Below are 23174 nucleotides of genomic sequence, written 5' to 3' on the forward strand. Positions count from 1 at the left end.
CTGAATTTGATTTTGTAGAATACGGTATTTGAGGGACTTTCTAAACACTAGGATGGCATGATCATGATGGGCATTCACTTACTGACAGCATACCTGTCTATAAATTCAGTTGAATATGTTCACCAATATCTCATCTCACTTTAGCATTATCCTTCACAGGTGACTTTTTGAAAATTGCTACACAGATTTTAATAGCAGTTATGATTAGAATAAAATTTAAGAATAGGGTTGTCGGGATGCCTGGGTGGCTCAGCAGGTTAGTGCCTGCCTTTGGCCCAGGGCATGATCCTGGGGTCCCCAGATCGAGTCCCACATCAGGTTCTTTGCATGGACCCTGCTTCTCTCTCTATGTCTATGCCTCTCTTTCTTCATGGCTCTCATGAATAAATAAAGTCCTAAAAAAAAAAAAAAAACGTAAAAAAAAGAGCAGAGCTGTCTTGTTGGTTTACTCGACTATGAATTAGATCAACACAATTGTCTTCTCCATCAGGCTTTCAATTAGTACATCTACACAATAACTGTCATGTCCTAAATGATGAATCCGTTTGTTGAATGGAAGAGTAATTGTCTCGAAGAGTCCAACCTCTTGTTTCTTCACAGTATGATATTTTAATTGATAAGATAGCCATCACAGAGCTTTTGAGATTTTTATAATATTAAGTATCACCTGACTCACTATTGGTCAATAGATCTCATCTCAAATGACAGCCAGAAAACTGCTGAAAGATCTGTGCAAAGAAGGGTTGTAAGTTCACACGAACTCCATCAGGAAAAGGGGTCGTGACTGAGTGGTTACATCTGTCCTGGGCACAGGTGGAGAAGCACCAGCACACATGCTTTGTGTGTGTCAGGCAGGGCCACGTCCAACCTGAGGGCCAGGGCATTTTTACATGCGATACAATAGGCAGTTCGCCAAGTGTCCGTAATAATGGCCCTTCTAAGCTATGCACATTTTGCAGTGTGTTTTCTTCAGTATTTTTAAGAAGAGTCTTTGTTCCCAAGGCTAGATTTGAAAGTGGATGGCACATATAGTGGTCATTCTCAGCAACGGTCCCAGGACGCATCCCTGTTGTTAAAACCCAGCCAAAGGCCATATTCGGTCCCTGTCTGCCCGCGGCACATGGTGTGGGAGGGCTAGCGAGAGAAATACTAACATTCTGTGGCAAATAGACTCAAGTATTAAAGGTAAGGGGAAAAAACACAGAACCTAATTCTGCATTAAAATCATCCCCTGGAAACACACCCAGCAGCTGCTCGTCGTGCTTTGCTGCCTGAGGCACGTGCGAGGGGCCGCGTGGAGTGCGGACCTGTAGCCTCGCCCGTCGGGAGCTGGCATCTCACTGCCTCTACGGGCATTGGGTTCATCCAGAGAGAAGCAGAGCAGCCACGCCAATGCCAAGTGACACCCTGCCACTAGATGCAGTGACACTGAGACCATTGTACCAGGCAGTTTGAGCATAGTCGTTCATAGTCCTCAGGCGTCCCTTGGGGTCCAAAATGAACTATCCTGGGGATGTGAAGTATGACCTGATTTGTCCAGAATTAAAAAAGAAAATCAGCTGTTACATGAAGGGATGCTCTTCTGAGTTGCTAATATAGATCCTTTAAAAAAAATCATTGTTTTTGTATTATAAACATGTTGAATCTCCAAGTAACAAGGCTTTGAGTTTTCAATGTTTTAACTCATCTTTTTTTAAAGATTTTATTTATTTGTTTATTAATGAGAGACACAGAGAGAGGCAGAGACCCAGGCAGAGGGAGAACCAGGCTCCCTGCAGGGAGTCTGACATGGGACTCGATCCCAGGACCCCAGATGGCGTCCCAAGCCGAAGGCAGATGCTCAACCACAGAGCCACCCAGGAGTCCCGCTTTAACTCATAGTTTAACTTGTTTTGAAGTAGAGTACTTTAGGAAGAATAATATGAAAACATAGTTTTCACATTTGTTAAGTCATCGATAAAATTACAGTATAAATCATAAAGTAAAATATGTATTAGACATCGTCCATAGTAATAGATCCTATTTGTAAAAAAAATAAATACATCATCTATTACACTGCTGACCTTTGGGCTCGTGCATTAATCATTCTGGTAGGGATGCTGGGGGCGCTCAGTGGTTGAGCATCTGCTTTCAGCTCAGGGCATGACCCCAGGGTCCCAGGATCGAGTCCCGCGTCGGGCTCCCTGCATGGAGCCTGCTTCTCCCTCTGCCTGGGTCTCTGCCTCTCTCTCTCTGGGTCTCATTAATAAATAAATGAAATCTTAAAAATGCATCATTCTGGTAGCAGCTCACTCTGCTGTGTGTCGCTGTCCCTCGTAGCTGTGTCCTGTGGGAATCCTGGCACGCCCACCAATGGCATGATTGTCAGCAGCGATGGCATCCTGTTCTCCAGCTCGGTCATCTACGCCTGTTGGGAAGGTTACAAGACGTCCGGGTTAATGACGCGTCACTGCACGGCCAACGGGACCTGGACGGGCACAGCCCCCGACTGTACAGGTCAGCAGTGGCTGTCATGTGTGCTCGAGGCCACAACCACCATATCTGCTCGAATAAGAAAAATTCCCTTGCTCTTTATTTTATTGATTTTTTTAATAATAGAGAAAAAAAGATATACATATGTTTGATATGATGACTCTGTTCATTAGGACTTTTAGCCCTTTCTTCACTTCCCAATATATATGGTTGAAGCTCTTTTCAATGACCAGTTTGATTAGACGTTGTAAAACTGGGTCCAAAAAAAAAAAGGGTCAAGGTTTGTCCTCTCTGTAGACCATTTATTTTGCAGGGAAGAAAAAGTATTTAATTTCCTGATCACCTTCCAAACACAGTCTCCGGACCACCGGACAGGCACGTCGCCAGAGGACAGTGCTGCCGTGACTATTTACTCCTTAACCCTGCAGATGGCAGCTTAAGGGGCGTCACTTGAACAGAAACCATGACAAACTCATTTAATGGCAATTTTGTATTTTTCTAACACTTGTCAGTTATAAGCTGTGGAGACCCAGGTACACTGGCAAACGGCATCCAGTTCGGGACGGATTTTACCTTCAATAAGACTGTGAGCTATCAGTGTGACCCCGGCTATCTGATGGAGCCCGTCACGTCATCCACCATCCGTTGCACCAAAGACAGTACGTGGAACAACAGCAAACCCGTGTGCAAAGGTTCGTGTCCGTACCTTCTTGGCCTTAATCACGTGCGCAAAAGTGCTTACTGAATTGCCATTTACTGCACTGGCGAGTGTTCAGGTCAACCTTCCGTGGGCTGGGAATTCCGGTAAACCCATTTGCAAATTACAATCATTTCATTTTCTTAAGACATTAACCTCAGTCTTATCGATGGGAAAACAAGCTCTAGAGAGAGTAAGTGGCCCAGGATAGAAATCAGGAGTGGGAGACCTCGGGATTCGGAGGCCCGGTGTGCTACATCTAAGTCTGTCAAGGCCAGTGCCTCCTCTGCCGGGACGTGTGTTAGCCCAGCTGGCGGCAGGCGGGAGAGGGTGGTGTCACCAGAGGACCTTCACGTCAGTGTGGAGAGACGAGCTGACCGTCAGGGAATGGCAGGGGACATTGGCCCCACAATGTTCAGGGTGGGGGGACAGCCTCTGAGACTGAAGCCACCACACCACGAAGGAGATGGGATGAGACATTGATGACTCATGTGGTTGGACTTTCCGGGGAGCACAGGGCAGGCTGACGCCGGTCTAGGGGCCTGAGCCAAGTTGCACCAGGGTGGGCCCTGCTGGTGAGAAAGGAGTGGGGCCGGTGGGAGCTGTCCAGGGCAAGGGCCTACGTGGTGAGGACGCCTCTGCCAGTGCCACAGGGAGCACGTGCAGGCCTGCTCATCAGCCGGCCCGAGCTTGGCAGGAGGGCCGAGGAGGCAGCCGGGGCAAGAGTGTGGCTGGCCCCGAGCATAAAGAGGTGGCGCTTGGCTGTTGTTGGGCTCAGATCACAGTCAGGGCTGGGGGAGTTGCTCCCTGGATGCTGGGAAATGATATGATGAAGGCGGTGTTGTCAGCGGGCTCTGAGAGACAGACGGGGCTGGGGTCCCAGGTGCACAGACCTTGCTGTGAGGCCTCAGGGAGAGTTTGGCGCTCCCCACAGCGCTGGCTCTCCTGTCGGACATGGGCATATTCTGGGCCTCGTTACAGCTCCCACCAGGGTGTAAGGGCCACAGTCTCCTGTTCCTGCACCTGCCGTCCTTGCTGCTGCACCTGTTGTGAAGCCGGCACTAGACGATGTGGGCTGAAGGTCACCAAGCAGTGTCAGGAGGGGCCTAGGCATCTGAGCTCATTGATGACAGCGGCCAATAAGATGGTCTGGTCTCTTGGACGTCATGTGTTTTTGTCCACTTCGTTTTTTTTTGTTTTGTTTTGTTTTGTTTTTACTATAAACTCTTTATTTTTTAATCATTTAAACTGATTTAGCCAACACCTAGTACACACCTAGTTTCTGATGGAGAGTTCAGTAATCCGTCAGTGCGTGTAACACCCAGCGCCCCTCCCATCCGACGCCCTCCTTAATGCCCATCACCCAGTTACCCGTTCCCCCCCTCCAGCAACCTGTTTGTTTCCTAGAGTTCAGAGTCTCTCTCATGGCTGGTCTCCCTCTGATGACCTCCTGTTCACTTTTCCCTCCCTTCCCCCATGATCCTCTGTGCTGTCCCTTAATTCTATGCATGTGTGAGGCCAGATGATAATGGTCTTTCTCTGATTGACTTATTTTACTCAGCAGCATACGCTCCAGCTCCGTCCACGTCGATGTAAATGCTAAGTATTCGTCCTGATGGCTGAGCCATATCCCATTGTGTACATAGACCACATCTTCTTTTTCTATTACCTATCGATGGGCATCGTGGCTCCTTCCACAGTTTGGCTACTGTGGACATTGCTGCTGTGGACATCGGGGTGCAGGTGTCCCTTCAGATCAATACATTGTATCTTTAGGGCAAATACCTAATAGAGCAATTGCTGGGTCATACAGTAGCTCTATTCTTAACTTCTTGAGGAACCTCCATACCATTTCCCAGATATCGACCATAACACATTGCATTCCCACCAACAGTGCAAGAGGGTTCCCCTTTCTCTGCATCCTCACCAATATTTGTCATTTCCTGTCTTGTTAATTTTCACCATTCTCACCGGTGTGAGCTGGTATCTCATGGCTTTTGTATTTGATTTGTATTTCCCTGGTGGCAAAATGTGAACCATTTTTTCATGTGTCTGTTGGCTATTTTGTATGACTTATTTGGAAAAGTGTCTGTTCGTGTCTTCTGTCCATTTCTTGGACTGGATTATTTGTTTTGTGTGTGTGTTGAGTTTGAGAAGTTCTTTATGGATCTTGGGTACTAGCCCTTTATCTGATAGGTCATTTGCTAATATCTTCTCCCATCTTGTAGGTTGTCTTTTAGTTTTGTTGACTGTTTCCTTGATTGTGCAGAAGCTCCTTATCTTGATGAAGTCCCGATAGTTCATTTTCCCTTTTGTTTCCTTTGCCTTTGGAGACATGTCTAGCAAGCAGTTGCTGTGGCCGAGGTCAAAGAGTTTGATGCCTGTGTCCTGTTCTAGGATTTTGGTGGATTCCTGTCTCACATTTAGGTCTTTCATCCATTTTGAGTTTATTTTAGTGTATGATGTAAGAGGATAGTCCAGTCTCATTCTTCTATGTGTGGCTGTCCAAATTTTCCAGCACGATTTATTGAAGAGACTGTCTTTCTTTAAGATTTTATTTAATTATTTAATTAATTAATTAATTAATTAATTATTTATGAGAGACACACAGAGAGAGAAAGAGAGAGAAGCAGGCTCCATGCAGGGAGCCCAATGTAAGACTCCATTCTGGGACCCCAGGGTCAAGACCTGAGCCAAAGTCAGATGCTCAACTATTGAGCCACCCAGGTGTCCCAAGACTGTCTTTTTTCCAGTGGATATTCTTTTCTTTCCTGCTTTGTGGAAAATTAGTTGACCGTAGAGTTGAGGGCCCATTTCTGGGTTCTCTGTCCTGTTCCATGGATCTATGAGTCTGTCATTGTGCCAGGACCATACTGACTTGATGATCTCAGCTTTTTAATGCAGCTCAAAGTCTGGCATTGTTTTGCCACCAGCTTTGGTTTTCTTTTTCAAAATTTCTCTGATTATCTGAGGTCTTTTCTGGTTCCATACAAATTTTAGGATTATTTTTTCTAGCTCTGTGAAAAATGTTGTAGGTACTTTGATATGGGTTTCACTGAATGTATAGATCACTTTGGGTGGCTTAGACATTTTAACAATATTTATTCTTCCAATCCATGAACATGGAATGTTTCTTCATCTCTTTACCTCTTCCTCAATTTCTTTCCTGTAGTTTTTAGAGTACAGATCCTTTACCACTTTGGTTAGGTTTATTTGTAAGTATCTTATGGTTTTTGGTGCAGTTGTAAATGAGACTGATCCCTTAATTTTTCTTCTGTCACATTGTTACTGTATAGAAACGCCATTGAGTTTTGTGCATTGAGTTTCTATCCTGCCATGTTATTGAATTGCTGTATGGGTTCTCACAATCTTGGGGTGGAGGTTTTGGGGTTTTCCACATAATGTATCAATTTTTTCTCTTTGTAATAGTCAGTGCAGTGGTAATGAACTCTGTGGACAGCCAGACCCTTCCAGAAGAGACCACTCTCTCCCTCTGAGCTTGTCTCAGACTAGACTCCTGCTCATCCCCTCCTCATCCCCTTGTTATTCCCACCTGGGGACTTTCCACTTGCTACTTTCTGTCTAGAGTACGTGTTCTCTTACCCTTCACATGTGCATTCTAAGAAGTATTGGGTGAAGAAATGCATAAGGTGAAGGGCAGTGGGAAAGCCTATTTCCAGCTGTTGAGTGTGCATGTGTGATGATGTGTGTGCCTGTGTCTCCTTCACATGAAAATGCATGAGTATGAGCACACAGAAGAAAACACTCCTGCACGCTAGTGTAATGGCCAGGCCTGAGGGGGGCCACGGCCAGCACCGAGGCTGAGCACCCATGAGAACTGTCTTCTTGCTCTGCAGCCCCATACAAAGTAAACATCACTTGCAAATATCTTCTCCCATTCCGTAGGTTGTCTTTTAGTTTGGTTGACTGTTTCTATTGCTGTGCAGAAGCTTTTTATCTTGATTGCAAATCGAACTCCAATAAAAAAATATACAAAAAAAAAATGAACAAAGTAAATGTCAGCCTCGGGGATGTTATAAAACACTGACAAGGGAGTTTTTCCCAGAACCTTTTCAGCCATGCGAGTGCCTGCTTTTTAATTATTCAGCCAATGGATCAACAGTCTATGCCTTTGAGATATTACATGCTATCTTTAAATGTAAAAATGCAGATAAGTTGCCATCTGTATACACAAATCCAGAAGTTTGTACTCATGTCATATGAGCAAGCCCTGATTTGATTTGCCCTTGGGAACTGCCACAAAAAGACGTATACTGAGTACAAGTATTTCTTCATCTGTGGCCTTGTACATATTGCCAATGTCATGTTCAATCCTGCTTTCCCTTGCAGCGGGATGTGTTGTGACTTCACTTTGCTTTTATGTACTTGATTTAAACTAATGAAGAAATATTGGAGAAAATTTTTATTATTTTGATTCGCTGTCTTCCTCAATAATCCTTTTATTAAAAGAAAACAACCCTGTGGAGATGCCATTTGTAATCCAGGTGAAATTAAAATGTGGATCCTCTGAGTGTTACAGTTGTGGATCCTCTCAGTTACACAGAAGCCCCGGATGTTCAGTCTCGTTTGTTCTTTGGAAACAGCTGTCATGTGCGGTCAACCTCCTCAAGTGCTGCATGGAAAAGTGGAGGGAGCCGATTTCCATTGGGGCGCCAGCATCAGTTACAGCTGCGTGGACGGCTTCCAGCCCTCTCACTCCGCCATCCTCTCCTGCGAAGGCCATGGCGTGTGGAAAGGAGAGGTCCCCCAGTGCCTGCGTAAGTCCTCCAACAGTGCTTGCTCCTGGGGTCATGCTGCCCTGGACCTACAGGGCCTGCCCCACCCCCAGTCATTGGTGAGCCATGCTGCAGAACGCGGACGCTCGCGTTGGGGGTGCCCTGTGCATGCACACTCTGCCCCTGGTCCCTGCCTGGCCGAGTAGTGATGCCCAGAGGGTTTGCAGATACTCCTTACACAAGCTGGGGGAGTTCACCTGACACAGAGTCCCATGTCGTTAGCTGACTGCTTGTTATCCTCATCAGCTGTGTTCTGCGGAGACCCAGGCACCCCTGCGGAGGGGCGACTTAGTGGCAAAAGCTTCACCTATAAGTCAGAAGTCTTCTTCCAGTGCAAATCTCCCTTCGTGCTGGTGGGGTCGTCCAGGAGATCCTGCCAGGCGGACGGCACATGGAGTGGCACACAACCCACCTGCATCGGTAAGAACTGCAAGACAGCACGGACGGTGCTTGGGGGTGAGGACGCTCCCTCTACAACCGGGTCAGTCGTGGGGTCACACACCATTCCCCTGGGTCATCCCTTGCATAAGCCCTCATCAGCTACTCTGATTAAATCAGAGCAAATTAGGAGTTGAGGTTAGGAGGCTGTTAAAACACCTGCTACACTTTGTTCTCCCGTGTCCGTGCCCCCGCCTCAGCTGGCAGGTGCAGTTTGGGGGGAGGATGACGTTGTCGAAGACGCCATCCCTGCGCCACCGCACACCAGCCGTCATCAGAAACCCAGCCTGGCCGCTGCTTGCTGAGCGCCCCCGGGGGCCTACCTCTCAGCCCCGGCCTGGCCGCTGAGCCGCCTGCACAGGCCAGCGGAGCCGGGTCGTATGGGCTGCTGACCCGGGAGCATGATAGTGGGTCTTGCGAGTCAGGAGACGCTTTCCAAGTGATTGAAACCCCACATTTTTAGGCTGAGTTTCTGTCTCGTGAAAAGGATTCAGATATGAGCTGTATTTGTCAAAACTCAAATTATCAGTGGGCTGCATCCCAGAACTGCCCCTTTGCATTAAGGGCAATTTTCTTCGTAGCTCACTGCTGCAGACTCAGGTTTATGGATGGGCTCTTTTTTTTTTTTTTTTTTCCACCCAGCGGTACTGAGCCAACAATAGATGTTCTGCATGTTTGTGGCAAATAATCAATGATCTGTATAGTCTCGGTTGTTTCCTAAGAAATGGAATGATTCCTACCTAAGAGCAAACAGCTTCAGAAATAATTTCATTGAAACACTGTTTTTTAATAACAGTCACATTTACTGCTGTTTCATCTAAAATGTCATTACACATTTACTGTCTCGGTAAGAAACAGTGTTCCTCTGCCCCATAGGTTAGTGTCTCTTGAAAACAGATTTTGTTTCTAATCTAGCGATTTTGGTTTCATACTAGCAGCTAGAGAGCAGCAAATAATAAGGCCGCATGCTCCTCATTGCTCCAGTCCTGTGTTCTTTGAGGGGGAAGATGGCACTTTTGGTTTATAGGAGGCCTCAATTTTGAAGCATTAAATGTTTTTTTCTCATTTGGAAGTCTGAAAGAAAACTAATTCAAGAAATGTGCAATAGCGTGATGGATGACGAAAAGACATGGCCACTAGTAGAATCCTTAAGAACCAAGGGATCATAATAATTATTGAAGATAGTGTATCAGTAACAGTAACCAGCCAATATAGTATATTTGACCAAAAAAATGGGAAAGGATGTTCATTCTAAAACAGAAAATAATATACAGAGCACTTTAGAATCTGGTGAGGCACTGAGGAGTAATATCTAAAGAAGAAGTATGTAAAGAAGATGAAAATAGCAATTTACTTTAATTTTTAACATTCATGCAAAACATCTTACACATTTGTCAAAACATAATTTTCTCAATTTGTAGGATCTTTTGGTAAAATTGTTAGAATCCTTATAATAACTGTGTCTGGCATTCGTGTTTTTTCCTTTCTTTTTCTTTCTTTAATGTGAACTCCAGATCCTGCTCATAATACCTGCCCAGACCCCGGTACTCCACACTTTGGAATACAAAATAGCTCCAGAGGATATGAGGTATCCCCATTTTTATTTTACCGTGTTTCTCTGTAAGTATAAAGTAGAATTGACACTTGAACATACGTGCATGTTTTTATTTACGCACCTTGTCTGACTCATGGCCTATTCCCAAAATAAATTCATCCAGAGAGGATTTCTGCATGATATTTTAACTGTCAAAATTGGGATACCTGGATGTATCTTCACTCACGCAGTAGCAATTGCCATATTAATTTCTACTTGAGACCATGCACAATTTGATGCCTTTTGTCTGCTGCTCCGACACGGCAATTCTCAAATCAGAGTGACTGGTCACTGAATAGCTACACAGAAAAAGACCCTGCTTAGTGACCCGATATAACGGGCAAAGGATATTAAATGTAAGAGACAAAAACAGAAGACAGTGCATGCGGGCCCCTTAGCATAAGCTGACTTTGTGATATTTCTTTTCTGTGTGATTTCTCTATGTGACCTATTAGCACACTCAGTATCGTTTTTGACATTCATTTGACTTTTTAAATAAAAAGTGCATTAACGCTTTAGGTAATATTAGAGGAATACCCAAAAACGGAAGGTAATGAAGCTTGAAATGAAATGTTTCCACCATCTAAAGTAATCTAGTGACTTCAGAGCCGTGTGATGATGTGGCGTTGAGAGCCCAGGTTAAATATGTATGGGGCTTTCAAGGCGGGGATCCCATTAATTTAGAATAAAAGACCTTTTCTTCAGCCACTTCCACCAATCTCGCCTGACACCTAAGATATTCCCGTCTGCTTGGCTCTGACACACACTGGCTACTTCCCAATGGCACCTTATAGCCCGCAGAGGAAAGTCCCACAGGTACCTCGTGGGTTAAATCTGCTGTACTTTATATTAGGTCTTAAATACGGCCTAATCCCCACGTAAATGCCTTCTGGCCTATAGGACTATAATGCCGCACATATTGGGGTAGTGGAAGTGACGCTCTTGCTCACTCTCCCCTGGCTTTATCACTCCTAAATCTGCCCTCCAAAAGCCCACGGGAAGTCAGCATTTACGGGGACTGCTTTCAGCAACACGTCCCCGGGATCTGTCTCAGGATGCCCATAGGGACGGATAAACTGCTCACGCCTCTTAGGACAAGGCACAGTTGCACTAACGAGAGCGATGTATCGTACCCGAAAGCAAGATGTGCTAACGATCTAAAGACACGGGGGCCATCTTCTCGACAGGTGGCTCACACCACCCGAGGAATCTCCCCAAAATGCTTTATTTTTCGTTCTTTTTCATCAGGACACGTTAAGTTTTGAATATAACAGGTTTTTGCTTGTTTTCTTCGGCGCTGTGAGCCACTTTAGTCCTAGGACATCCCGTGTCGTGCTGTGTTAATTATGCAGAAATGACTGCCGTCCAGCCGGCTAGGTCCCACCAATTCATAAAGGCCAGGTGAATTCACGGTGACCCGCTGGAGTAGCCAGGTGTCTTCTGCTGGCGGATGTACTGTCGAGAAGGCCCCTGTGCTACATGGCACCTTCCTGCTGCCGAAGACTGTAGCAAAGTGGCCAGGAGCTCTGTGACCAGGACCTGAGCTGACAAGGAAATGCGGTGGAGGCCGTCCCACGGGTGACAGATTAACCTTCGCCCACCCCTGAATCTCAGATTCATTATTCCTTTGCAGTTTAGGTGAATTCCATTTTTTTTTCTGCATAAATTCTGATTTTTACGTTTAGGTTCCTATGATAAAGAAGAGCTGTATTTCTCTGATATTCTTCGTCACCACTCAGCGTGGCAACTGTTACTCATAGTTGATCCTTCCCCAACCCCAGTGAGGGAGATAAGGACAGGCCCGGATGAGAAAACAAGGGTGGAGGACTGAGGGAATGGGTTTGATGCCTCAGAGCAAGGACGGGGTGGCCCCCTCACCTGGGCACTCGCGTGGTCCGTCATTCAGGCCTTAGGACAGACTTGGTCCCGCTCACCAGCACGGGGCGTGCAAAGCTGCCTTCCAGCGTAGCCCAGCTCTCCGTGAGCTCATTTCTCATCCCTTTCCTGTTCCCCCAAGCCGGTCCCATGTCCATGATGTAAGTGATTGGGGGAGATGTTCGGTTCCCTTCAACACAGGACCATAGCTCATCCTCTACAAACATGTTTACGGACCCCTGCAAACCTCCTTCAAGGCACGTCCGGTTAAATGAGGAAAGCAGATGAGAATATGGGCACTCCCAGGACATTGTAGTAAGCAGCACAGGACGCCTCCTTGGAAGGTCAGGAAGGAGGAAGTGAAATTTAGCAAAGTAGCGAGAAGTAAGGGGTGGAGGATGCTCCCTTGTGGAGGTCTAGAGGGAAGATATCGTAGGCATGCAGGTGGCGATAAATAGTTCCCCCTCTGAAGCTCCGGAGTACAGATTGGGTTTGCAGACATCGTACGGCAGGGCAGGAGTTGCCCAGTTCCCAGAGTGTTAACAGGAGTGAATCGCGGCTCCTTCTGTAATTCATAAGCGTGATGACCATGTGCTCACGCCGCTGAGGCCTGTGCCTCCCTCAACCTAGTTACCACCTTGACACGTGCCCTGTCTGACACGAAAGAATAAAAACCAAAAACCGAAAACAGAAAAATAAATGGCTAATAAATACCGACTACTTAGAACGGGAGTAGCAGGAAAAATGGAAAAGGGAAGCCAAATCCCCAATAGAAAATAAAGAGAGGAAAAGCATAGTTTCATCACACACGTAAGCCCCTGAAACGAGTGGGGCGCACCGTGTCCCCCGAGTGCTCCCTCTCGCACCGAGCGCCCCAGACCTAACACGCATCCACGCGTCCAGCATCCCGGGGGGTCAAGCAACGGCCTGACGCTGGGGAGCATCACTGGTGTGTCCCGCCCTGGGGTGCGCTCCCCGCAGGACGGCCCGATGTGGCCAATGTCCAGTCGGCCTCTGCAGCTAATGTTGGGTTTCCTCTGTAGGTGGGAAGCACGGTGTTTTTCAGGTGCAGGAAAGGTTACCACATTCAAGGTTCTACGACCCGAACCTGCCTCGCGAATCTAACTTGGAGCGGGATACAGACCGAGTGTATACGTAAGTGCGATTTCTCCCACCACTTCCTCTCGCACCTTCTGGGAAGGGTTTACCCTCAAGGGAAATCATGGGGAGCCGCCTTATTTTTTTGTTTGTTTGGCCATCTTCGATTCCCTAAACCAGAGTCTCTCAGAGTCTGATTCCCTAGAACCAGCAGCACTGGCACCACCTGGGAGTCTGGTAGTGATTTGGTTTCTCAAGCCACACCCCCAAACCGTCAGAATCAGAAAGCTGGGGGCCGGGGCATGGGTGGGAGCGAAGAAGAGAGGCAGTGGGATGTAGTTGACCAGGCCTTCCGGGGGACCATGGGACACACTCAGGTCTGGGAACCCGCCCGAACCAAAGACAAGAGGATGGTGTCGGTAGCGCGGAGAGAAAGCTTTCTTATGCACGTGCTGTTGTTCCTCTAGACTGCCTACATCAGGCCATTAAAGGGTAAAAGAGATCACGGAATAGGTCACAGTATTTATAGAAACATCTTAAATGTCATTATTGAAGTCTATATGACTTGATCATCCAAATCGTTACTTGGGATCAAATTTTATTTTGTGATTTAATCATAAAAATGGAAGAAATGTCACAGGAATCATTCATAAGCCAGTATTTCATTCTCTATCAGTTTAGTGAGATACAGATTCTTAGTCTTACGGTGATGAAACTAAAAAAATAGAACGTCATGAAAAATTATTTTAATAGTATATATGATGTGATTTTTTGTATATTTATCTGTATTGATGTATATTTATTTCAAAGTCATCCCTGCTAATACTCCAGTCAAATTACATATATGGATATTTTATGCACATGCAGATGTGCGGATATGTGTCTGTGTGTGTAAATATATATAAACACACGCGTGTGTCTGCGAAGCTTGGACCTTGCCAATGTCAAGCATGTGCATGTTGAAACTTTACAAAAGTACAAAATATTATGATACTTAAAACAATTGCATTTGTAATTTTAGTGTTGTCCCCTTGTTTTGTAATCATCTGACAAGTCCTTTACTTGAGACATACACGTGAGCCTTATAACGAGTAAGAAGTTACTAGAGATTTACACATTGCAACCTTATTGACTCCTAAGTTAGATTATAAGGGAAATAAGAATCTGTAATATTTAAGTTAGGTTTCTAAACACATGTTAAGTTTTTACCGTGATTAACTCTTCATTTAACTGAATAACAGGTTTGTTAGCTGCCATCAGACAAAAATCAAGGCATGTTTCTTTTATGTGCCAGTGTGTATGTGTGTAGCTTATAGGACTGGCCTTTTAAGGCAATTTAACATATTATTTACCCTAATAGTCTATCAGAGTGATCTACTTATTTCAATACTATGATTTATATTCTGAATTTCTACACATAATTAATTACACACACTTAAATGTAGAGAAGGAGCTTAGATAGATGATAGATGATAGATAGATAGATAGATAGAGGGAGGGTTGGGTAAGAAGAACTGGTAAATACCAAGTGTTTGTTATGTTAAAAGTTGCAGAGAATATTGGGGAAATTTAAAGCTACCGTATTCAGAATTTTGAGTAGCACACCAACTTTACAACCATTTCCAAATTTTGCCATATTTCCTTATTGCTTTAGAGACATGTGCTAACTCCCATAAACAAAAAGTCAGCGTTTTCTAATGGAATACATGCCATTTCAGCCCACGCCTGCAGGCAGCCAGAAACGCCGGCCCACGCGGATGTGAGAGCGATAGACCTCCCCACCTTCGGTTACACGTTAGTGTACACCTGCCATCCCGGATTTTTCCTCGCGGCTGGGTCTGAGCACAGGACGTGTAAAGCAGATATGAAATGGACAGGAAAATCACCCGTCTGTAAAAGTAAGTCGCCGATGAGGGAGTGTGCACACATCCCTGCCGAGCAAAGAGGAGACCTGCTGCCCATCAGGCTAGCTTCCAGGTGTAAGGTCCATAAGGAAGCAGCATCATGGAAGCGATGTCGGTCACCCAGCTGAATCTGTGTTAATGTGGTGAGCTGTGTGTGTGAACGTGTGCATAGTAAGTGTTTGGTACAATGGAGGTACAGCCTAGTAGACAGGTAGATATTGTCATTTGCTGTTCACACTTTAAGCCATTTGCTTATAGGAAAGCACTGAGAGTGAAAAGGACAACAATATGCACCATCATTTTTGGAAAATGCACTTTTTTGATTAAAATGGGCCAGTATCATCAAGCATTGGTGAATATAAGAAGTGAACTACCTGCTATTTTTAAGACCACAGACTGTTTGGTGGAGGAATATACACTACGTAGTCTTTACATTTGGTTCAATTTTTTTTTAATTACAAAAGCAATTAGCATGAGAATGCATTAATTACTCACAAATTCGTGTATTTACAAATGAGAATAATAAATTAGGGTCGGATTTGATGACAACTGACCTCTCACACGCCCCACCAAACGTAGCTTATACAGGCATCAAACACTAAACAGCGTAAGCAAAAATTATGGAGTATGATAAAATCTGCGACTTTAGTGTTAGTTCCTTGGAGCCTGTGTGTAGTTCTCAAATTAGGAATCCGTAAGACACTTGTGTTTGCCTTGCCCTTCTCTGTCAGAAATAAAATAAAACAAACTTTAAAAAGGTAATTTGCAGTTCGACACATTATAAACGCTACGAGATTCTGAGTAAAATCCAACTTGATAGATCAAATTAAACACTCTGCAAGGGAAACAGTCTGGTGTTAATATCAACTCGTACTTTCATTGATTTGGGCGAGGACTTGGAAAATTAAGGGAGGTTATGAAATCTTAGTGATTCGGTACGCTACCTTTCCATGGCGGCCAGCAGATCCCAAGTAGGAGTCAGAACATGGATATAAACCACCCTCGTTTGCAAGGCTCTCTGTTGTAGCACACCACACGGACACGCACACGTTACAGCTGCTTTGGTTCGCATCATTAATCTCCGTTTTTCAACAAACACAAAGGACATCCTGCTGCGAATATAGGGGTTTAAAATGGATATGTATAAGACACTCAGAATTTATAGCTTCAAGAAATCTGGAGAAAGGAAAATTGCTTCAATTTGACATTTTTTCAGACTTATTCAAAAATAAATGTTTTTGAAAATGATAATTTGTCTTTTTACTTGTAGGTAAAGGAGTGAGAGAAGTTAATGAAACAGTTACTAAAACTCCAGGTTTGTATACCAGAACAGTTCTAGACTTAAATCCAATAAGTGATTTGTTCTCTACTCTGTACAGTGAAACAAATTTTAACACACAAATTTCGGATTCCATTAGTCCATAAATGACTTAATGTTTCAATTATTTAAAATACACCGAGCCTACACAGATTTCTCTTTCTTCCGTAACGGTGGTTTGTTAATGCAATACCAAGACTTTACTTAAGAGGAAAACCCTTGGCATTATCACACACTGTTTCATGAAAAGGGGCCTCAAGCATTTTGTGGGCAGAAATGGACATAAAATATTGATACTAGAATGTGATATAATGGAGAGCCTTATAAAGAGGGTTGCGATTCTTTCCTCTAAACAGGAAGCTGATGCACACGACGCATTGAGACAGCGTCCCCTGTCCCCTTGAGCGGTTCAGATGCGGAGCTCCATTGTTTTTTCCAAGTATCTCCATAATTCAGGCATCCTCTGCCTCCTAAAATGTTCATTATTGCTCTTTGTTGTAGTGGTGCCTTGCTAAACGCATGGCACAGCACATCGGAAAGACGCAGTCCCGTTTTTGAAGGAAGATAGATGCTCACTACTCCAGATCACCCGGCATATTGTATCTGTGTTATAAATTCAGAGACTATACTCGTAATACAGCATATCCCCAAATTATAACTTAAGTCAACCTTTAAAAAAAAACAGAGATAGAAAACCTTTATAAATATATAGGGTCATTGCCCTAGTGTTTTCCTGCTTCAGGTTTCATCACTGATTTCTTAGGCAGGAAGGTCTACTCTGACATCGGCTGCAGAGACCGTATATGTCATGCCGTTGAGTCACAGCGCCGTGCTACACCCTTCAGGGTCAGGCGAGGGCAAACGTCCCAGCGTGATGAAAAGAATCCTCCCGATGTACATCCTGCAGTAGAAAGACTATTTCTGAAAATCACTGTGAAAGATTCTATTTAAATGTTAAATTCAAATCGAACGCAGAAAGCCGTCCTCGTTATCCAGGCAACATTGTCTTCAGTGGAAGGAAACACAATCTGTTGTTGTGGTGGTGTGTTTGTTCTGTTTTTGTTTGCTTATTTTTTGTTTAAGATACTGAAATACCCGCATACTTTATTTTGAAGGTGCATCCATTCTCATCAGTACACCTCTTCTCATTTCCTCGGAAGGGACTTGCTAATTGAATCTGGTTCTTTGTCGAGGCAGCACACCGCAACACCCTCGACCTATGGCTGTAGTGTCACACTGCAAACTAGCAGCAGCACGTCAGATGACATGTGGGGACCATCTTGACCACGTTGCCAACGGCCACATTGGGATACAAACAAGCCACATCTCAGACACTGGTGACACTGTGCCGTTCCCAGTCAGGCATGACCCATTCGTCTGACACACCGGCCAAGAGCCTTCCCTCAGAGATGAGATTGACCAAGTACATTAATAGCTTCCCCCGAGTGGGCACATTCTAGTTATGGGAAACAATCTTGACGCCATCCTAAAGGCTATTAATTTTGATAAAGGAAAAGATAGTGTTTTCGTATTTGCCAGTAGAGCCCGGCCCCCTGTCCTGCCACGCATGCACAGGCAAAAGTGTCCAACGTCCCTTATCGATAAGCAAATACTAGACGTCCATGCTGATATTGTAGTTTCTAAACTATTTAACTTTTCCAAGTTATTATTATTACAAATAGAGTCTACCGAGAGCCGAGGAAGGGATGACAGTTTCCTCTTCTGGAACTCCTCCATAGCTAGGGTAGGTTTTGTGAGCGCAGCCATTCTGGGAAGGCAGGCAGACGGCCCTGGAAGGGGATCATGAGCACAGGTCCAGTCCATGTGTGGACTCATCACTGGTTGCTGCACGTGGATCTGCTAAAAGTCATACTTAGGAGGATATTCGTCTTTCTATACGTACATGACATTTGACTCCAGTGGCGCTGACCCTCTTAGCAATCCGGGAGTGTTTTTCACAAGAATAGAGGAGTGTGGGTGAGCGGGTTGGGCTCTCCTTGAGAGGAGAAGACCTCTGGACCCAGAGCAGCTCTGTCTTTATGAGCTGCGGGGATGTCCTCCACTGGTGCTTTCAAGGACAAGCCTTCTGAGGGCAGGGAAGTCCTGGCAGATGGCACACGGCGGCTCTCTCTGAGACTTCTACGTCTTCCAAAGAGTCCACCTGGACATTAACGAAATATGAGTAGTGGTTTCCTGGGCCAGGCAGCGCCTTCTCATTAAGGCACGATGGCCTGCCCACCTGGCAGTAGTAGCAACTCACCACACTCGGGCCTTGGCAGATCCATTCCAGCAGGGGTGCTTCGGCACCTAAAGTATTTCTCCAACACATTAACCAATGGATATGTACATGCATCGCACAACAATCTCCCTCCTCATTTCATTTCCATCACACTGTGATGGGCCTGAGATAGGTCATCTCTGTCCACACCACCGTCATGACGTGATCTCTCACTCGACACTTAGTATTGCCTCTGTGTTGTAAAAGACCTAAATTTAATTTTTCTGTGTGTTGCTAACATTCATCTGGGTTTTTCCCCCCCACAGTTCCCTCCGATGTATTTTTTATCAATTCCGTGTGGAAGGGATATTATGAATATTTAGGGAAAAGACAACCTGCAACTCTGACGGTTGACTGGTTCAATGCAACAAGCAGTAAGGTGAACGCCACCTTCCTCGAAGCCTCTCAGGTGGAGCTGAAGTTGACAGGTAGGCCCTGGGGCATTTCCTTTCACAAAATGCAGAATGTGAGCAGACGCACAGCCTTTATCCTCTCGAGGAGGAGGGAGCCAACATTTATTAAATGCTTGTTAACATTTCATTGGCTTTGCATAAGCTACGTCTCATGGGATCCTCCCCATAACCCTGGTAGGTTGGTGTTGTCATCTTTAAAGGCCACAAAACCAGTATAGAAAATCTAATTAACTTGCTCCAGATTATGCACGTGACGTGCTAAGTCAAAGATGTGAGATTTATATCCAGATATGTGTGTCTCCAAACTTCATTCTTTTAGTATCCTTTCCTTCAACTTAATGTGCTCCTCAGGAGATTCTTTTGTTGTTGTTCATCCCACTGTTAATAAAATAACAATAGCTCTGATTTATATGCCAGACCCCATTTTAAGTGCTTACAGATAGCATCTGTCTCATTCTTATCTCAGTCCTATGATATGAGGATTCTCACCAGCACATTCTTTACTGACAACAGACACAGAGAGAGAGAGAGAGACAAGAAAATCAAGTGGCCTTCCTTAGGGGACATGGTAGGGGTAGAATTTGAACTCAGGAATCAGAATCTCGGGACCTGAATCTTGAGTCCACACTCTTAACCAAGGTCCAGCATCACCTCTAGGACTACACCGAGCCGCTGAGGGTGAAGCGGACCCTGCCCGGGTGAGGGCTGGGGTCCTTCTAGCTCCGGGACCGACCCCTGGGTCCCTGCCCCCGTGCGCACGGGCTGCGGAGATGGTCCCGGGACAGGGGGACTCGCTGCCCCGGGCCGAGTCCATGGGGGTCACAGCTGCCCTCTCTGCTGGCGGCGTGGCCTGCACAGAGCACCCTGGGGTGCCGTGTGTTTGCCGTGTCCCCGGGGCTCCTGGCTGGCGGCCTGCCCTGCCTCATCGCCTCTCCCCGTGGCCACGTGCTCAAGCTGCCCCACTGCCCCCAGCCGGGGGAGGTGACATCCCAGGCCAGTGGCGCTGGCTCCGCCGGGCCCCCTGCACCCTGACCCCCGCACCCTGTGTCTTGCTTCAGAGCGTGTGATTCACCTGTAGACATCGTGCCATTTGGGCTCATGGTCACGGTCTTTTGTCCTCACAGATGAAGAAAATACGAATTGAAAATGCTACATTTTAAGACATTAACATACTTGAATGTATATTCCCTTTATTCTTTCCGTGGGATAAAGATGTTGAATTTAACGAAGAGGAAGGGTCCTGTTCGAGACGGGCATGGGCTTACACAGAAGGGCTTTCCAAGAGAACCGGAGTCTGGAATCCACAGTTTAAGAGTAAAAACAAGAATTTCTATTATTCCTGATATTGTCGTCTCTGGACCATACTTCAGAGCAAACGGGCCGAATGCCTGAGTTATTAACCTTTGTGCGTTCCCACAATGTAAGCATAACTATTTGGGTTTTTTTTCGTAGGAGTTTACAAGAAAGAAGAGGCTCACTTACTTCTGAAAGCTTTTCAAATTAAAGGGCCCGCAGATATTTTCATGAGCAAGTTTGAAAACGACAACTGGGGACTGGCTGGTTACGTGAGTACTTGCCGTGGAGGGTTGTCACGCAGCACGGGGTCGGATCACAGCAGTCCCTGCGAGGTGAAGGGGGCCCCTCGAAAACCCATCGTTCCCTCTGCTTCGCAAACAGCGCAGTCCTCTTACCCCTTTGCTTTATAAAAGGAAGAAACCTAGTTTCTGAAATGAGACATAGACGAGTGGTTACAGCTGGGACAGAGCAGGACTTAGATCCCTGTTCTGTGTGCTCAACACCACATTCCCACCCGACATCTGAACACGCCCATTGGGTAACCGCTCTGAAAGCTCTAAAAAAAGTCATTCCCAGAGTCAGAGATTTAAGATGTCTCATCGAGATCCTTCTTTGCAAGTTAACCATCCTTTGTGTTCTCATTCATTATCGGGCCTAAGAGTCTCCAGGCTCACATGAGGTTGTGTCACAAGAGAGTTTGACGTAATGTAGGTTATATAGTAATTCGTGTATCGGTCCCCTTTACAAGGGATGGTTAATCTTTGAATATGTTGTAAATTTTACAACCTGTTTCGGGGTGAAAATGACATATTGGGAATGCAGAGGTCAGTTGAAATTCACAGGTGTCTTTTCCAGTTTTTAACACTAATGTGTCACTGGAAGGAAGGCCCAAAACAAAATATTTGACCTGGGGTATCTAGCCGTGAGAAATACAGTTATATTATGATAGAAGAGAGAGTATTATTAATCCTCGCTATGCACTGTTTTCTTTCTGTTCATGCATACCAGGTGTCATCAGGACTCGAGAGAGGAGGATTTACTCTTCAAGGTGATATTCATGGAAAAGACTTTGGAAAATTCAAGCTCGAAAGGCAAGGTAAGTGCTCTTATGTTGTTGTTATTTGTTTTTTTTTAAGCAAATATCAATTTGGTCTTCAAATGATTGCACTGAAAAGTAATGGGAAGGTCCTGACTTTGGAAAGAACATAAACAGAAGTAATGGGAGGGACGAACATATTTTACAACAGAATAAAAATTAAATGCTGTGAATAGCAGAACCGACAATACAGAGCTGGAAAAATGCAATATGTATACCAGATATGGAGTTCATATCCTTACTCCAGGAAGAGATACTAAAAAATATGGGTAAAATAAAGCAAAGATGAAACTCGGAGAATTAAGCTAACTACTTTGCCCTAGGAAAATTATCAGAGGAATGAGGAGTGGCCAACAACATATGAAAAAGTCTTTAACTCCAAAAAAAAAAAGCACATTATGGTAACAAAGATTTTTCCATCCTTAATGATTAGAACATCAGATCTTTAAAGAAAGCAATTATTCTGGGGAACAGTAGGCATGGGTACCACGGTGCTCCATTTTAGAGGGAGTCCAGCCAAATAAGGATGATCTGATGACACCTTTCACCCAGTGCGTTTGCCTTTGGAGATTTCAGCCAGACAAGTGTGAAAATTACTCTTCATGCATCTCACACAGCTATCATCAGAGAGTTGCTTAAGTAAATAATTTTATGCAAAGTGTTGCATTAAATAGGAAGCAATTTAATTCAGTATATTTCATTAAAGAAGTGAGGACTGTATACTGACGTGCAGAGACATTCGTGACTTCCATATGAGAAGAAAGTTCACCATGGATAGACAGACAGATAGGTCCTCTTTCCTATCTTTCTCTAAGACTTGCTTTTTATCTTAGTAATCGGAGATATAAAATACATGGAAAAAAAAGTCACTAGAGTAGAAGCCTACCTCATCTACCAGCTAGGTTTGTAATCTAGGATGGGTTACATTCGTCTTGGGCCTCTTTCTTCGTCTGACATCTCATAGGTACATCAGTTCTGGATTGTTACTAAGATTAGGAGAAAAAAAATAAGATTAGGAGACACTGTAAAGCGTTTGCCTGGTGCATGCTGAAGCTCTTCACACGTGGAACTCATGGCTATTGTCACTGCTGACATGGAGGAGAAAATGCCTTTTGTAATGAGATGAGCACCACATTTCTCCTGAACAGTATAGACTACATTATACTTTACTTGTTGAATACCATTAACATAATAATTTTATAGAATCCACTATGCCCATATAGGCTTTAATACCAGAGCTGCCTTTCAGAGACACGAGAGTGTAATATTTTGTGATGGTTGTCACCGATTACCCATTTCGTAAGACTTTTATCAAGATAAAAGTCTGAGGGATCCCAAAGGAAAGGTATCCCAACTTGTGTATTATTATATTTTTTTTAAAAAACACTTGATCAAAAAGAATAATTAATCATAAAATACTCTAACTCCATCTTTCCAAGTGCGGTACTTCTAAATAAAGAGCTTTAAATTATGTCATCGATGGTGGAGATGGTCCTTTAAATTGGGTTATGTTATTTTGAGGTAATAAAATAGGATAAATGCATTGGACCAACACTAATGATGAGCAAAATTTTCTCTTGCTCTAAGCCAAAAACCCTGCAGTTATCGTCCTCCTTCCTCCCTCAGCACACGCTCTAGTAATTCCGCTGAAGGATGCCCCGGTGAGCAGGACAAGGTACCCTGTGGCTGTCTGGGCTTACTCATCCCATGAAGCCAGCCTGCACTGTCACTGTGCTTTTGCAAATCTCCTCACATTACACCATTTCTTTCTAATCTAACAAAATAGCAGCTTGCTTTAACAAGTAATCTTTATTCTCACATGAGGACGAGTTTATTGTCAGGAAAAACAGTTTGCCTCACAAATAATCTGAATCACAAGCAAGCCTCCCATTCAACTAA

The 23174-nt window shown here is 44.7% G+C and overlaps 1 protein-coding gene and 1 non-coding gene across 2 annotated transcripts in view; both read left to right on the forward strand.

The window, feature by feature from the left end:
* Nucleotides 1-23174, forward strand: part of CSMD1 (CUB and Sushi multiple domains 1) — a 1869137-nt gene that overhangs the window by 1835963 nt on the left and 10000 nt on the right. The window contains exons 58-68 of the mRNA XM_049095299.1: nucleotides 2320-2496; nucleotides 2985-3164; nucleotides 7774-7947; nucleotides 8212-8385; nucleotides 9918-9991; nucleotides 12916-13027; nucleotides 14689-14868; nucleotides 16145-16189; nucleotides 18737-18898; nucleotides 20336-20448; nucleotides 21188-21275. Of these exons, the coding sequence (XP_048951256.1) occupies nucleotides 2320-2496; nucleotides 2985-3164; nucleotides 7774-7947; nucleotides 8212-8385; nucleotides 9918-9991; nucleotides 12916-13027; nucleotides 14689-14868; nucleotides 16145-16189; nucleotides 18737-18898; nucleotides 20336-20448; nucleotides 21188-21275 (1479 nt within the window). The remainder of the gene's footprint in view (nucleotides 1-2319; nucleotides 2497-2984; nucleotides 3165-7773; nucleotides 7948-8211; nucleotides 8386-9917; nucleotides 9992-12915; nucleotides 13028-14688; nucleotides 14869-16144; nucleotides 16190-18736; nucleotides 18899-20335; nucleotides 20449-21187; nucleotides 21276-23174) is intronic.
* Nucleotides 12432-12532, forward strand: LOC112659186 (small nucleolar RNA U13). The gene has a single exon (XR_003136256.1). It is a non-coding gene; the product is annotated as a small nucleolar RNA U13 (small nucleolar RNA).

The sequence above is a fragment of the Canis lupus genome, chromosome 16, assembly GCF_003254725.2.
Source record: "Canis lupus dingo isolate Sandy chromosome 16, ASM325472v2, whole genome shotgun sequence".
Lineage (NCBI taxonomy): Eukaryota > Metazoa > Chordata > Mammalia > Carnivora > Canidae > Canis > Canis lupus.